The 18,123-nt window shown below is 34.8% G+C and overlaps 1 protein-coding gene across 6 annotated transcripts; it reads right to left on the reverse strand.

The window, feature by feature from the left end:
• Positions 1–8: 8 nt before the first annotated feature.
• LOC137495366 (polymeric immunoglobulin receptor) lies at positions 9–17,298 on the reverse strand. 6 transcript variants are annotated; one of them, XM_087237955.1, is made up of 11 exons: positions 17,033–17,298; positions 16,571–16,885; positions 15,387–15,719; positions 12,955–13,260; positions 11,840–12,145; positions 11,463–11,762; positions 10,145–10,453; positions 8,070–8,105; positions 7,866–7,961; positions 7,707–7,753; positions 9–402 (listed from the first exon to the last, which is right to left on the reverse strand). In XM_087237955.1, exons 1-11 carry the CDS (start codon positions 17,181–17,183, stop codon positions 208–210), a joined length of 2,394 nt encoding a protein of 797 aa, XP_087094081.1. In that variant the 5' UTR covers positions 17,184–17,298; the 3' UTR covers positions 9–207. The 6 variants fall into 6 exon arrangements, 5 of the variants coding, with proteins under 5 accessions (XP_087094081.1, XP_087094080.1, XP_087094082.1 ...); XM_087237954.1 differs by having other exon boundaries at positions 7,707–7,762; XR_015477100.1 differs by having other exon boundaries at positions 332–402; positions 7,707–7,762; positions 7,866–7,884.
• Positions 17,299–18,123: the final 825 nt, after the last annotated feature.

Here is an 18,123-nt window from a genome sequence, read left to right on the forward strand (position 1 = left end):
AATGAATGAATACTTAAAAAATATTTATAGTAAAACAGCAACTCTGAAAAGACACATAGCAACAAACTGTAATGCAGAACATAGCTTTTGGCCCAATTTGGGGCGTGTAGCATTAAAGCCTAGGAGGAGAAGATGAAATTATAATAACAATAATAATAATAATGATGATATGTTTAAATAGAATAACAGTATGTTGGCTTGGGAAAGTTAGTTATGTGTGAGTCTGTGGTTGACAGATGCATAGTCACAGTGAGTCTCGTCTTTATTGAAGGCAACTGCAGCTTCACCGAGAGACTCTCCATGCTTCTGAAAACTGACGGATGCGTACAGAAGCCCATCAGAGGGGATTGTGGGTAACTGGACTGAATAGAGTGGAGAGGAATCTTGAATCTCTTCTTGAGCCTGTAGGAAATAAATCACCCAACATGAACTCTAGCTTTTATTCAAGTTCACCAGTTTCATCTATTTTTGTTGTTGTTGTACAAAGTTTAACTTAAAATTTTAAATCCGTTTGACTGATGCAATTAGAGTTGATTAAAAGTTAAGCAGATTAAAAAAAAACCTTCACGATAAAGAAATGGCAGCTGTGGTTGCTGGTATTTCATCATTAAAAATAATACAAACCATAAAAGTGATTTCAAATTTTTACGGTAAACTACCATATTTCATTAATTTAGTGTTTAATATAGCAGTGTTTTGAAGTATAACATCTACACATCATATCCTTTGTTACCCAGACACGCATGTTAACACAACTATTAACATATGGAGATGAGAATGTCATGTGATAAACCAATGCTCACCTCAAACAATTTTACCCACAAGCAGAGAAGCACATTGTTTTCACACAACTACTAAACACCATCATGGTAGCACACATAAAATTAAAGTAATGGAGTAAACATGATCTACAGTAGGTGTAACATAACACTCGGTAACACGTTATAATAGCTACACACTATGACCATTTGTTAAGCATTAGCAAATAGTGAATTCATTATCTGTGAAGCATTAACTAACTTAATACATTAATAAGTTAGTAAGAAGTTTAAAACTGCAATTACAAATGCTGTACTCTTGACTTCATTCATACTCCCGCATTGACTATTTTCTCACTAGTAATTCTATTATATCCAATATTTCTGAATCAAAGATCCACCCAATAATCATTAGTGATCACGCTCCTGTAACAATAAATCTGAATATAATCACCAGACATAAGCCCATTCCTAGATGGCGATTCAACACCTCTCTTCTTCAAGATCAGGATTTTGACAGTTATTTTAAAAGAGAGTGGGCATGCTTTCTAGAGATAAATGACTCCCCTGAAACATCCCCATCTCTTCTGTGGGAAACAGGAAAGGCAGTATTAAGAGGAAAAATAATTTCATATTCCGTTTACAAAAAAAAGAAAGAGAAAGAACATCAAGCTGAATTGGAACAGAAAATTAAAGATCTAGAAGACATTAACATAAATAATCCAACAGAAGAAACACAAGATTTGCTAAGAAAATATAAATCACAATTAAATAAATTAATTAATACACACACTCAATTCCTTATTCACAGATTACGACAAGAACACTTCCATCATAGTAACAAATCTGGTAAATATCTGGCTAATCAAATCAAACACAATAAAGAAAAAACAACAATATCAGTCATTAAGGACTCAGCAGGGAAACCCACCAACTCACCAGAAGAAATAAATCAGATCTTTCAAAAATTTTACAGTAATTTATATTCCCCTGAAAAAAACCCATCCCAGGATGACATTCACTCATTTCTCAGCAATATCAACTTACCTCAACTAAATGAACAGCAAATAAATAGTCTTGAATCCCCTTTATCACACCTAGAAATTTCTAATGCTCTTAAACTCATGCCTAATAATAAATCACCAGGACCTGATGGGTTCCCTGCTGAGTTCTACAAACACTTTTGGTCAATTTTATCACCACTTTTCATCCGGTTGATTAACGAATCAAAACAAAATTCAAAGCTTCCAGATACCATGAACACAGCCACAATTACACTTCTCCTCAAACCCGATAAAGACCCAACATTACCATCAAGCTATCGTCCAATCTCACTAATTAATGTAGACACTAAAATAATTGCTAAAGCACTTTCACATAGAATAGAAAAAATCATGCCATCCATAATCCATCCAGATCAAACCGGTTTTATTAAAGGTAGACAATCATCAAACAATACACGCAGACTCATAAACCTAATACACCACTCATCAATAAACAAAAACAAATCTATCATAGTCACCCTCGATGCAGAAAAAGCCTTCGACAAAGTAAACTGGAAATTCCTGTTTTCCACATTAGAGAGGTTTGGTTTTGGGGAGTCATTTATTAATTGGATCAAAATTCTCTACACATCACCCTCAGCTACTGTCATTACTAACGGACTAACATCACGCAGCTTCACTCTACACCGGGGAACTAGACAAGGATGTCCACTCTCTCCCTCTTTATTCACCATATTCATTGAACCACTTGCAGCAGCCATCCGTCAAAACATTTATATTAAAGGAATTCAAACATTAAACATACACCATAAAATAAGTCTTTACGCGGATGACATATTATTATACTTACAAAATCCCCAAACATCATTACAGGAAACAATAAAACTTATTGATACCTTTTCAAATATTTCGGAATATTCAATCAATTGGAATAAATCTGCTATACTCCCATTAAATTCCACCAGTGTGGATGTGACATCCCAAACATCACAAATCCCTCTGTGCACTAACTATATCACATATTTGGGTATCAATGTTTCCGCCAGGCTGTCAGAGTTGTTTGCACTTAACTATACTCCGATACTTAAAAAAATAGATGACGATCTGCAACGCTGGATGAACTTACCACTATCCATCATGGGCAGAATATCAGTCACCAAAATGTCCATTCTCCCAAAAATAAACTATTTATTTTCAATGATTCCAACACAACCCACACATACCTGGTTCAAATCCCTAGACTCAATTATAACAAAATTCTACTGGAAAAATAAAACCCCAAGAATAAAATTGACAACCCTACAGAGACCAAAATCACAAGGAGGATTAGAAGCACCACATTTTTACAACTATTTTTTGGCAAATCAGCTTCAAAACATACACAAATGGATTAAACCTAACTCATCAGAATACACATGGCACGACATTGAACAATCAATATGCAAAGACATTAACATTTCAGAATTACCCTTTCACAGTCAATCAATCAAGAGACATCACTGTTTTAAAATGCCGACAATAGAAGCAACTCTGACAGCCTGGTGGAAATTCCATCAGGTCACAAATTCCCCACTCACACCATCTAAATACACCCCAATTTGGAACAACCTTGATTTCCTAGCCAACAAGAAGCCACTTAACTTTCACACATGGGCAGCCAAAGGAATCACACAACTTCAACATATCTTTATTAATAATAATCTGGCACCATTTCCCCATATAGCCCAGACATACAGCATTGGGAGTAATTGCTTTTTGGAATATTTACAAATCAAATCATCAGTGAAGTCAAAATTACCTAACCAATCAATCAATCTAGACCTTCCACCTCAAATCTCAGAGTTTATTAATATATCGCCCTCCAAAAAATTGCTCTCCCAAATATACAAAATGATATCAAAATCAGACAATGCATTAGTTCTACCAACCACTAAATGGCAAACAGACTTATCTATTAATCCCAATGCTGCATTCTGGACTCAAATTTGCAAAAACACATTTTCCATGACTAAAAATGCTAACTTACAACTTATACAGTACAAAGTACTTCACAGATCACATTTAACTGGGCAGAAATTATTTAAAATGGGTTTCACGTCAGAAATATGTTCACATTGCACACAAAACACTCCAGACACATATCTTCATGCCTTATGGCATTGCACTTCAATTAAATCATTTTGGGTAAAGGTTACTGACTCACTCTCCAACTTAATGGGTTGTCACATCCCACTGTGTCCCTCCCTCTGCATATTAGGTGACATATCCACAATCAATATAAATAATACAAATGGTCAGTTTCTGCTGGTGGCTCTAACTATCGCAAAGAAAACTATCCTCATGAACTGGAAATCAAGAAATACCATTCACATCTCATACTGGAAAAACTTGTTAACAGAATACATCTCCATTGAAGATCCTCTTTGCCTGAAGCCATTCCCTAACAACACCTTCATCAGTACATAAACAAGAGGGGAGGGGAGAGAGGGGGTCAGGTAGAGATGAGGAAAAAATAAAAATAAAAAATAAAAAAAAATAAAATAAAAAAATCTAATATTTAATCTAATTTAAAATAAATAAATCAATTGGAAAAAAAGTATAATGTAAACAAATAAAATAAAAGAATCATAATTCGGTCTTTATATACTTTTTTACTTTCCCTTTTGTTCTATTTGTTCCCCTTTCCTGTCCCTATCAATGTTATTTATTCATTTTTATTATATATAATATTTGTTTTCTATTTATTATTATTATTATTATTACTATACATAAATTATTATTATTATTATTATTATTATTATTATTATTATTATTATTATTATTATTATTATTATTATTTATATACCAGTGGCTCTCCTGACCAACAACAGATAAAAAAAAAAAGAAAAGAAAAAAGAAAGAAAGAGAAGAGGAGGAAAAAAAAGAGAGAGGGAAAAAAAAGGAAAGAAAAAAAATCTACTTACATGTACTAAATTCACAGGGTAAAGTGTAACGTAGGCATGGCAGTCTGGGCACTGCACTGGACTGATCCATGCCACACGTTACACTTTTTTTAATGCATCACAAAGCAACTGACAAACACTATATACCTCAATGCCCATCACACAACTACAACCTCCTCAATTTATTGTTACAGCTGTTGTTTTTTTTATTATTATCATTATTATTAGTATTATTACCAGCATGAGTATATTATAGTTATCAAATTACAGTAATAATCTATCATAAATATCTTTAATATTATCCTTCCATGTGGAATTGTATAATTCATAATTAGCATTGATATAGTGTTTTCTTTTTTATTTATTTAGTTTTTATTATTATTATTCTTTTTTTTTTTTGGCTTATTCTTGTTGCTTTGTTTGCTGAACTTTATTTTTCTTCTCTCTTATTGTTTCTTTTTTCTTCTACTCCTCCCCTTCCTTTTCTGTTTTTATTTTTTATTCTATTTTATTTATTTATTTTTATTATAAGTGTTTTATTAATTTTTGTTTATTATCATTAGTTTATTTTCTCTTTTCCTCTATCTCCCCTTCAAACTTACTACTTACTACTATTATTATTTGTTATTATTATTATTATTATTATTTATTATTATTATTACTTGTCCTCTCCCTGATTTTCCCATCCTCCCCTCTCCTCGACACCTTTGTCATAAATGGTATTACTTTTATTTTTTGAAATCATTATTATTATTATTATTACTGTTCTGACTTGTCCTGTTATCTTTCCATTATCATTATTACAAGTATTTATACCATTATCATTATTAAGGTTGCAGTTGTTGTAGTAGTAGTAGTAGTTGTAGTTGAAGTAGTAGACAGTGTAATAGTATCGATTGTTATTGAGTAATTGTTACGGAGATTTTTGAAGTAGTAGTTCATGTAAGTAGTAGCAGAAGTAGTAATGGTGTGGTAGTTACAGTAGTAGTAGTAGTCGTTGTTGGTGTAGTAATATCAGTAGTAGATGTTGATGTAGATGTAGTAGAAGTGATTGTAGTAGTAGTAGTAGTAGTAGTAGTAGTAGACGTTGTATTAGTTGTAGCAAACGCTATAGTAGTATCAGTAGTGGTAGTCGTTGTAGTAGTATCAGTATTAGTAGACATTGTAGTAGTAGTAGTCGTGGTTGTGGCTGTAGTAGAAGCAGTAGTAGTTGTAATATAAGTAACTTTTTGTAGTAGTAGTTTGTGTAGCACTTGTGATTTATTATTATTGTTGTCAGTTATTACTGTTGTCCTTTCTTTCTTTTTACTCTAATTTTTACTATCATACATTAATAAGCATTGTTGTTACTCCCTACCTCTGACTGGTTTCTTTCTATATGTTTTATCTATATTTGTGACACTTGCTTCATTTATTGACTGTTATTGTTCCTTATGTATGTACTCTGACCTGTCCACCAAGTTACCTTTACATGCATACACACACTCACACACACACACACTCACGCACATACCAGTACATGACTATATTGTTTTTGTTTTGTTTTTGTTTCGTTGCTTTGTATTTGTTATTTGTTGACGTTTTCTTGTATTTGTATGATTTTTGCATATTCTAATAAAAAAAAAAAAAAAAAAAAAAAAAAAAAACAAATGCTGTACTCTTGAGTTAAAACCACAGTTATAATGTGCTTAATAAATGTAGTTTCATATCTTGTTTATTATTTATTTTTCATTACTAAATTAAGTATTGCATTATTTACAGAGCAGTTATTTAGGCATAGTTGGTGTTTTTTTTTTTTTTGAGATCTTTCAGAATGAGTTAGTAAATGATTATTAAACTATTTAAATTAACATGTATAATTTGTATTATTCAGGCATGTATTAATAGTAAATTGGTATGTTAATAAATGCTTTATTAACTTAACTTGTATCGTATGTTAACTTAACATCCAGTTGTGTGAGCTAATCTAAAGTGAGGACTATTTATGCTTTATAAATCCCTGATAAATGACGATTCATGGCTCAATTCTTTTCTAAACAGGAAAAAAGAAAATAAACAACTTTATTCATTTATATTCATTTGAAGATACACAAATGAAATCAATCTTTGCAACCTTATCTAAAATAAAACTACTGCACAGTTTAAACATTGCATCCTATTATATTGTAAATTATTATATTGTTGTTTTATCCAGTTTTATGTTGTATTTTGACACTATTGGTATTCAGCAATGTTTAAACTTTACAGCAATTAAACTTTTCAGATAAGATTGCAAAGATTATTGTTTGATACTGAACCTTTAATTGTCATTTTTAAGGATTTATAAAGCATAACTAGTTCTAGATTAGCTCACACGACTAGATGAAATTGTGTTAATAAAGCATTTATTAAAATACAAAGTAACTATTAGTATATGCCTGAATAATAATATATAAATGTTGATTTCAATACTTTATTAATCATTTACCTACGCATTCTGAATAATCTTAAAAAATAACCAGCTACTATTAAATACAAATGATTTGGTAATAATGCAACGCTTAATTAAGTAATGAAAAATCAACCAGTCACAAAATATCAAAGTACAATTATTAAGCAGATTATAAATGTGGCTGTAGGTCAAAAATACAGCATTTGTAGATGCACTTATAACCGGCTTACTAACGTTTATTAATGTAGAGTTAATGCTTAACAAATTCACTATGCTAATGCTTAATACATGATTCATAGTGTGTAGTTATTATAAAGTGTTACCTAAAACTCTTATGCACATCACTGATGAGAAGGAAAATCTAAAAAGAACCAGAGTAATGCCAACAAATAAAAAAAAAGCTAATAAAAACCAAGGTACAGTAAAAAGCAAAGTGTCATGTTGGAAACTCATTCACGTATATTAAAGCAACTTGCTGTTAACCAGGTTACACATTTCTATACTATTGACATTTTTTATCGTGCAACTTATTTCACATTGTAATACTCTATGATATAGATTATCAACTCACAGTTTCATGATCTGCAGTCTGTCTTCTGTCTGCTGATGAAGTGATGCCTGTACGAACTAGACAAACATACGAGATTCAGAAAATACATATTTCTGGCCACCAGAGGGCATCAAACACAAATTTACAAAATGTGTGTGCGTGTGTGTGTGTGTTTCTCACCTTGTTTACTGTAGCATTTCTTTTTGAAAAACAAAAGCAGTAAACACACAGCGATCAGGATCAAACACACAGAAACCACAACTATCACAGAAAGCCCTGAAATCACACAGTTATCGATTATATATTGTGAATATGTATACACAATAAACCCCACTTATCTTCAAGTCAATTAATTTAAAATGACGCTGAGTTGATGGATCTTACCAGAGTTTGCACTGTTGGGGTCTGGCATGTTTGTTTCTGAAAATAAACAATAATACATAATGACAGCAGCAGTCAAAGCACTAAAAATGATGCAACAATATTATAAAATTATCTTCGTCAGAGTACTTTCATGTCCCTGTTATGGTATATGGTGCTTTTAGACTTTTTTTGTGGTTTCAAAACAGCTTTCCAGGTTTATAACCATACAGTACTGCACATTAGTAGTAATATTGCACAACTATTATAATAATGCACACATCTGAGCAGCACTGCAATGTGCTTTTTTGAATTGTCGCACAAAACACAGAATTAATAAACGATCATAGTTGAGAATCAGAATGCATGTGTTTAATGGCAGAGTTTAGTTTGGAGAATAAATTCTCATTTGCATGTGTTTTAATGGGCGACACGGTGGCTCAGTGGTTAACACTTTCACCTCACAGCAAGAAGGTCGCTGGTTCGAGTCTCGGCTGGGTCAGTAGTCATTTCTATGTGGAGTTTGCATGTTCTCCTTGAGTTGGCGTGGGTTTCCTCCGGGTGCTCCGGTTTCCCCCACAGTCCAAACACATGCGCTATAGGGGAACTGATCAACTAAATTGGTTGTAGTGTGTGTGTGTGTGTGTGTGTGTGTGTGTGTGTGTGTGTGTGTGTGGGTGGGTGGGTGTGAGTGTGTGTGAGTGAATGAGTGTGTGGGTTTTTCCCAGTACTGGGTTGCAGCTGGAAATGCATCTGCTGTGTAAAACATGCTCAAATAGTTGGTGGTTCATTCTGCTGTGGCAACCTCTGATGAATAAAGGGACTAAGCTGAAGGAAAATCAATGAATGAATGAATTTGTTTTAATGCCCGTGTCTGTGTGAGAATTTCAAGAGCGTTTAAACAATTTGGTCACAAGATATGATAACAGGGTACTAAAATTATATGGGTTTTATTTTAACCCTTGTGCACCCTTATGTTCGGGATGAAAACATCCAATGAATTGAACTGCTGTAAAAATGCATCAGATAAATATTTTTTTCATAATTATTTTTTAAATATAATTTATATAATATTTTTTAAATCTTGTTTTGCATAAATCTGTAAATCATCCTCAGTCCTTGATTAGAAAAGTTACAGGATTTTAACTCTTTAATTGCCAAATTCAAAAATGACATCACTAATTTGGTCAAAAAAAAAAACACAAAATGACGTTAGATTTTAATTTTTTTCTCCCAAATTTACTGTTGTTGGCTGTTTTTGTCTCATTGACTTCCATTATAAGCACATTTGATGGTGCATAAATACACAGTCTTTGTATTTGTTTACTCCATTTAGTTCTGAGAGCTGAGATGCATAATTAGATTTTCTCATACACATCAAGGTAAGTGCATAAAGGTCACTCTCACACTCTCACACATGCTTTAATTTGCTGTTATAGTCTATATAGAATCCAGAAACTAAGTTTTTTTTGCACAGGCCTATCTAAAGGGTTAATAGTGCCAACTGGTCCATGGGGAAGTCAAGGGGGCAAAAACAGCCACCAACAGTGAATTAGGGAGAAAAAAATGAAACTCTAACAATGCATCAAAGGCAATGTTGTTTTACATGTTCAAGATTAAAAAACATTCTAAAAATCCAGTCCATAATTACTTTTTATGTTGAAAATGCATCATTTTGTGTTTTTTTCACCATATCAGTGACATCATTTATAATTTTGCCAATTAAAGAGTTAAAATTCGGTGATTTTTAAAAACATTTAGCAGTTTTGATCAGTAATGAGGTCGATTAACAGATTTATGCAAAAAAAATTTTTTTTAAATGTGTCTGATGCATTTTTAACAGCAGTTTAATTCAGTTTGTACATAACGAAAGGGTAGTAAATTTGCGGAGCGTATCGAGTTAATAGTTAAAATATGTGTCAAAATAAGATTTGTCAGCAGAAATCATTCTGCTAAATGAAACACAGAAAAAGTTATGGCCAAATTAAACTCAAACTCACCCTAGAGTGGATGAAAACCTCCACAACAGCACATGAGGGTTAACAAAGTTATTATTAAACAAATGACCACCTCAGTAGCTAAGTTGAAAAGTGTTTTACCTGTGTTGACATTTAGATGGACTTCAGTGAACAGGAATGAGCCAGAACTCTCCTCTCCACACCAGTATTTCCCAGAATCCTCCTCTGTCAGCTGGCTGATGTTCACTGTGAAAACTCCAGCAGAGCATTCATCAGTCTGAGAGAATCGGCTATTTGCTGGCTTATTAAATGAAACAAGAACTCCAGCATGGACACAGATATTCGGCTGGTTTCCCTTGCAGAAAAACCTCTGGTGTTGTGTGTGTTTCCTGATGCATTTACAGCTGATGGACGCAGATCCTCTGACAGATGCTTTATGAATGACAGGCACTGAAGAGCAGAAAATTAAAACATTTCAAGAATGAGCATTTCCTGATAATTTATTTACACTCTTGTTATCCAAGATGTTCATAAACTTTCTCTTTCAGTCATAAATAGATGCATGTTTTTGTAGGAAAACATGCAGGATTTTTTTCAAGGTTCAGCATAATATCTTTGAAACAGTTCCTCCTCTGTCATCCAAAGCCACACCTCCTGAAATGACAGTTCTTCCCCTTTCAAAACCAAACGACTGACATGTCTTGTTTATTGATTGGTTAGTGGGGTGGCAGATTGGCTGGTGGGGTGGCAGATTGGCTGGTGGGGTGGCAGATTGGTTGGTCAGGGGGCAGATTGGTTGGTGGGCTTGCAGATTGGTTGGTGGGGTTGAAGATTGGTTGGTGGGCTTGCAGATTGGTTGGTGGGGTTGAAGATTGGTTGGTGGGCTTGCAGATTGGTTGCATGAACTGAGGTGCGCAGAGGTCCAAATCTGCATTTGTTGACAAAGTATCCCGTTGATTTAAAGACGAGTGTTACAAGTTTGAGCTACTTATCAGATTTATGGGAATTGTTGACCCAACAAATTTTAATTGGATGAACATTTTTTTTATTTTATGCCTCACCCAGAATAAAAAAAATACATATAAAAACATTTAGATCATTAACTTTAATCATTACTATTGGAATGTAAAGAGACTTTTAACCAGAACAATAAAACATGTTTCTGAAGATAATCACCTACTGCACCTTTCAAAAACTCTTTAAAAATGACCACAGCTATTCATATTGCACAAGTTTAGGATGCTTTGTGGTTGAAAAAAGCATATCATTTTCTCTAGTTCCTCTAGATATGACTTTTAACTCATTCCTTCTTTATGACTGAAGAAAGAAAGAAATACATTGATTGACAAAGAGGCTAGTAAATTATCAGAAAATGCATATCCTGAAAGTGAACGAATGCTTTAAATATGATAACAGGACAATCACAAACAATGAGATTATCCCCACAAATCAAGCTCACCTTCTTTCATGATGATCATCAGCTCAGTTGAAATGATAAACATGTCTCTCACCACACAGCAGTAAATCCCAGCATCCTCTGCTCTCAGGCTGCTGATGTTCACAGTGAAGACGTTGAGTTCAGTGTTGTCCTTCATTGAAATATTTGGTTTTTTGATATGACCTTCATCTGATCGAATGATAGGCGCTTCTTGAGTAAAGCACTTTCCTTTGTAGAAATATTTTATTTCACTTAAGTTGTGATCTTCGTAAGGGCATCTGATCTCAGCTGAATCTCCTTCACGTCCGATCACTGGCTGCACTAATGATGAATGCAAACTATTAATATGCTATGTACATGCATTGTTCTATTACATGGCTTATGCATTCTCTACTCACTAGTTAAGGTTAGTTCCAGTTTAGTGGTCAGGGAGATGAAGGTCAGATGTGTGTCTCTGGTTTTTGCTCCACACCAGTAAACTCCAGCATCTCTGACACTCACATTACTGATGCTCACTGTGAAAACTCCATCTGTGCTGTCAGAAATCTGAACGCGTCCCTTGTTAGATGAAACAATGTTCTGACATATCTTGTCACGGTTCTCTTTGCAGATGTGGTTGACGGTGTTCTTTTCACGGTGAATACAGGTGAGTTTCACACTTTCGCCAATGAAAGCCGCTTCGCTTGATGAATGAAAATCACCAGCTGTACACAAAAACAATGAAAGAATATGCAATAACAAACATTTTACCCAACTAAAAAAATCTCCAGAATCAAAACAGTATTACACATTTTGAGAATTGGAGAAACTTTGTAAGTTGTCAAATCTAATGAACTTGTGATATTTCATGAGCCTATAATTTAGATATTATAATTTCGTGAAAGCTACGGAAATTGTGCATGTACTTTCAGGTAATGCTTGAATTCACTTTGATATTCATTCATATTGGCTGGCTCATTGTGGACTTGATACCAATGTGCTATATAAGAATGTCTGCGGTTCTCAAAAAGCGTTTCAGTAAATATTTGCCTCCATGGTCTCACAATGATCAATGTTGGTTAGGGTTGGCATTTTTAATTTAACAACTCATTCAAGCTCATACTACATGAGTTTGAGTGAGTTGTTTATAAAGTAAAATTGCAGTTTGATTCAGTTGAATACCTTGTCGCAATAAAGAGACTGTATTACCGACTCCAACATTAATGTGGGTAATGTTCAGTTTGCCCGTTATATGTGTGCCAAATTTCACAACTGTCCTATGACTTAAGTACAGCAAATGGAGGATGAATTTCTTTAAAGGCACAGTTGACACAAAAGTGAAAGTTTACTCATCATTTACTCTCCCTCATATGGTTTCAAACATTTACAACTTTCTTCTGTTGAACACAAAAGAAGATATTTTTAGGAATGTTAAAAAATGATAGCCATTGACTTATATAACTGAGTTTTGGAATTGAGGTTTGGAACCAGTTGAGCTAAGGAAATGTCTGTTTTTGGATGACCTGTGTTTTACCTTTATTGACATTCAGCTTGACCTCAGTGTACAGATCATCCCGATCAATGTTTACTCCACATCTGTACGTCCCTTCATTTGCCGCTGATAAATCACTGATAAAAACCTTCAGATGTCCTTCAGTGGTGTTGTCATACATGTGCACGTTATCATGATGGATCCACTGATTCTGTTCATCCAACATGAACTTCTGTGATTCAGCTCTCATGAAGAACTTCTTGTTTTCTTTGAATTTTTGGAGAAATTTACACTTGATGAAGACTGATCTACCGATGTAGGCTTGAACCTGGACTGAAGTTATTTTATCTGCAGAATCAGATATTATTTGTTAATTTATTACTTTATTAAAAGATTTTTTTATTACTTTTTGAGAGATTAATTTTTATGTATAACCCTGGACCACAAAACCCACCATAAGTGTATATTTTTGGAAATTGAAGCATTCCCTTCATAGTTTAGACTGATCATAAGAATTTATAATATATTCTGTTCACCAAACAGACCGATTGGCATTTCGATTTTCACAATTCGTATCGCCCAGAGTCCAAGATTGGTCAGGCCAACATCCTCTCACATGTCTGTGAAGTAGACCCCAGATCCACTCTTCCAGCCATCATTCTCCCACCTGAATGTGTGGTGGCAGCGGTCACCTGAGGAGTGGAATCTGAAGTCTGTTAGGCTCTTCATACTGTTCTCATGCATGTCAAGTGCCCTAGGAGTCTGCTATTCCGAATTGGTCCAAACTTAGATACTTCAGTGGTGTCACTCATGTGAACTAGCCTGTCACTCTAAGTACCTATAGGTTAAATAAGCAATGGTTCTGGTGGCCATCCATGGTGTGGGACACTGATGAATTTGTGTTGGCTTGTCTGATCCGTGCAGTGGCTAAAGGCTTCAATCAAACCCCTGCAGGGCTACTCTAGCAGCTGTCTGTCCCTATGCAACTCTGATCCCATATAGGGACAGAATTTGAGACTGGACTACCCCCGTCTGGTGACAATGCTGTTGTCCTGGACAGGTTCTTAAAGGTGGCACATTTCATTCACCCTCCAAAAATTACAGAGAAGACTGTTGTCCTGGACCACGTCTTCCATATCCATGGCCTCCCAATGGACATGATTTCAGAGCAGGGTGCCCAATTTATATTCTATATTAATATATTTTGCTCAGCTGGGGGCAACTGCAAACCTATCCACACATTTGCTTGTTCAGAGATGATTCCACACTTCAAGAATTGCGAGAGAAGCCCTCCTTTACTGGTGATCAGAACAAGGCATCTGCGGATGATCACTGTTCTGTGCCACCTCTATATGTGTGTGTAATCCTTAGGTTTGGTTGTCTACCCAGGACATTCCTCTCAGACTTCCCTCATGCAAATTGGGACCCACATTTATTGGATTGTTTTCCATCACATTGCTCAGCTTGATGTTGGTTCGACTCAAATTAAGTTCCCAGTTTAAGAACATCCACTCTGTTTTCCTTGTTTCTAAAAATCAAACTTGTCATTCACCCTCGTCTTCAACCCTAGACCTCTGCTCCTTTGACTACAAGACTCATAGAGAGGTCTGTAACGTGCACTGTGTGTAAACTCCTGGATGTTAGGAGGTGGGGTAGAGATAATCAATACCTGGTAGACTAGAAGGGCTATGGTCCAGAGAAGAGATGTTGGATTATGGCTTGGGACATTCTGGACTTCTCTTTCATTAATCACTTTCACCAAGGTCATGGTGAGTCTTCTTGGATCTTCAGGGGGCATTCCTGAGGGAGGTGGGACTGTCACCACACTAGACTCACCTTCTGTTTCCCTCTTCCTTCGAGTTACAGCTCACTACCCATCATCAGTTTTAATCTGTTTTCACGTATAAGCTTAATGTTTGCTACCTGTTGCTTATTTGCACTTTCCTTTGAAACTTGCTCCGTGTCTCTACTTCATGCCATGTTTGTGTTGCTTGTTTTACTTGCTCGTTTTCACTTGTGTCCGTGGTCCTGTTTATTCTGGCTCGGCACATTTTTAAACCTGACTGGGAGTCTTCGAGGAAATAATTTCTCACTGACATTCTCTTATAGATTATCTAAATAAACAGATTTGTTCTAACTGCAATTCAGTTTGAGATATTTTCTTAATATTCAAATTATTTTTTGTCAATATATGTCAATATATATACATATGTTTGTGTGTGTAACGGAGGCCAGCTAGTAAGTGCTGTGCAGGTAAACCTCACTCCTCTGACCTCTAAAGGTGCTCTAGTGACGGACGCTAGACGTCATGGTCTTTAACCTCCTAGTTAGAGCAACAGACTCCCAAGCGAAAGGTCGCCGTTTCGATCTTAGCTCAGAGCGAGTTGGGTGTAGGACCGGCGGGGTTTTATATATATATGCAATACAAGACTGGTTTTGTGCTCCAGGGTCACATTATAACAAGGTAAACTCACTAGTAACATTCAGATGAATCTTTTGAATGAAGGTATTGTGAGTGATTGATGATGAACGCTGATCATCTGATCTCTCCACTCCACATAAATAATCCCCATCATCTTCTGCAGAAACGCTGCTAATGGTGACATTAAAATGATCTTTATGACTGTCAGACAGACTGAACCTCTTCACAGATGATTGTGAGCTGCTGTTCAGCATGTGGACTGGATCTCCATTCAGCGTGTAGAAGACTTTGGTGTTTTTTTTAAACTTGTCTTGATATTTACAGATGATAGTAGTCTCTTGTCCAGCATATGCAGCTTGAATAACAGATGTCCCACAACTAGACTCTAAAAATAGTTTCAACAAAACTTTAAAATGTGCACAGAATATTGAAATATTACAGATTCTCTCTGGAGAATGATGGATTTATTTTTGTCTGTTCAGGCTTTTTTTAGGGTTATAGTTAGAGCTGCAGTTCTGCCATCAACACATGCTGATGCAAAAACACACATAAAGTGATAAGCATGCAAAGAAAAATGACATATAGCTCACACTGTAATGTGTAATTTGATCTAATGACTTTGAGTTATATTTTTATTAGCTTATAATTATGAACTGGATAAAGGCAGAGAGTTTTTCCAAATATTTCTGAATGTTTTTTTAATGAAGTACTTATTTAACTTATTTAAAATTTAACAAGGGGCTCATTTATGCTCGGTAATTAATTTGTTTTTTTGTTTTATACTTTAAACTTAAAAAGCACATAACTGACAGGCTTGCAAAAATATGCTCCAAAAATGTAAAATATGTTACAATTATTGTTTCTTTTTTCTTTTCATTCAAGCGTAACATCTTAACTTAGTATGTAGACAAAACACACACATATATATATATATATATATATATATATATATATATATATATATATATATATATATATATATATATATAAAATTCAAATTAAAAACTTTACAAATTACATAATTTAAACAATAAGTAACATATATTCCAAAAAGCAGATAAGCAGACAGTTTTATAACACTCAATAAGAGTCATTAACCACTCCAACCATTAGCTGCTATGTAACTGATAATAAACTAAATTTGTTAAAGGGCCCATCTAAATAAAGGGATACCTAAATATGCTATAATAAATATGATGATATGATTAATTATTGTAAGAAAAGTACAGTACATACCGCTCTCCACCACTAATTCTACATTATGATTCCATTTATGATCGTGTCCACATGTATATGTGCCATCATCCTCTCTGCTGAGGTTCTTGATGAGCACCAAGATGAATTTCCTGATTTCATCATCATACACAGCGAATCTGCCATTATGACTCCAGCAACTCTGAATCTTTGTATTGATCACCATCTTATAGGGATTATCTCTGCTAAAGTATGCCCCATCATTCTCCACATCAGATGACTTCTGGTTCGAGTACATGCACTTGAAGAGTAAACTCCCTCCAGTGCATCCGTGCACTTTAAAGCAAAGTCCCTGACCTGCCAAACACAAGTCTAATAACTCAGGGCTATTGTATTCAATCAATCGGCTCATATTTAATAATATATTATGTTTTATATATATATATATATATATATATATATATATATATATTAGTTGATCAGACTAACCATTGAAAAACTGACCTGAGATCAGAAAGAGAGTGATGAAGATGGTGAATGCAGACCTCATTCCAGATTCACTTTTGTCTTGTGGATATTCAGAGAATAAAACAAATCCAAGAATGGATGAAAAGTTTTCTTTAAAAACAATGCAAATGACTTCAGATGGAAGCATCAGTCAAATGCATGAAATATGCACATCATCCGTTGGTCAGTTTCACATTTACACTTCCCCTTTCTCACGATTCTACTTCCTGATTCTCTATAACGGTTTCACCCATTTGTACTGTGAGCATGTGCTGTGAAATGTGTCAAAGACTTGCAGAGAAACATTGCATGCAAATACAGATGACGCGTTACAGTTTTTCTCGATTGTTAAAACTAAATTTCTGAACCCTTGCTCCATTTTCTTAAATCATTAAACACAAAAGCTTATGTTCAAGCCCTATTCCTATATCCAAAAACATTATTAATTTTAATAATTTATTAATATTACTGTATTTTTATCCATAACATCCAGAAGATAAAAAAAATGTGTTATCTTAAAAATACAACATGCTCATAAAAAGCCATCAGTTTTTTTTTTTTTTTCTTCTTCTTCATTGGATTGCAACTCGGGCGAGGCAGTGGCGCAGTAGGTAGTGTTGTCACCTCACAGCAAGAAGGTCGCTGGTTCGAACCTCGGCTCAGTTGGCGTTTCTGTGTGGAGTTTGCATGTTCTCCCTGCGTTCGCGTGGGTTTCCTCCGGGTGCTCCGGTTTCCCTCACAGTCCAAACACATGCGGTACAGGTGAATTGGGTAGGCTAAATTGTGTATGAGTATGTGTGTGTGGATGTTTCCCAGAGATGGGTTGCGGCTGGAAGGGCATCCACTGTGTAAAAAACTTGCTGGAAAAGTTGGCAGTTCATTCCGCTGTGGCGACCCTGGATTATTAAAGGGACTAAGCCGACAAGAAAATAAATGAATGAATGGATTGCAACTCGGGCTTTAGATTATCCCCAGAGCAATAGCGTTATTTGCACCAGATTGATTTTACAGCACCAGTCAAAACTTTCTGACATCTTTATGGCACTCAATTGCATTAAAAATAAATACAGGCGACTGAACTTGGAGGA

This window comes from Danio rerio, chromosome 1, assembly GCF_052040795.2.
Source record: "Danio rerio strain M-AB ecotype USA chromosome 1, GRCz13ab, whole genome shotgun sequence".
Taxonomy (NCBI): Eukaryota; Metazoa; Chordata; class Actinopteri; order Cypriniformes; family Danionidae; genus Danio; species Danio rerio.

Coding starts and splice junctions, on each gene's coding strand:
- LOC137495366 (XM_087237954.1), bottom strand. CDS start 17,183: ATGCTTCCATCTGAAGTCATTTGCATTGTTTTTAAAGAAAACTTTTCA. Junction 10,454..11,462: donor GATGATCATCATGAAAGAAG/GTGAGCTTGATT, acceptor TCTGCTCTTCAG/TGCCTGTCATTCATAAAGCA. Junction 403..7,706: donor AGACTGCAGATCATGAAACT/GTGAGTTGATAA, acceptor TATTTCCTACAG/GCTCAAGAAGAGATTCAAGA.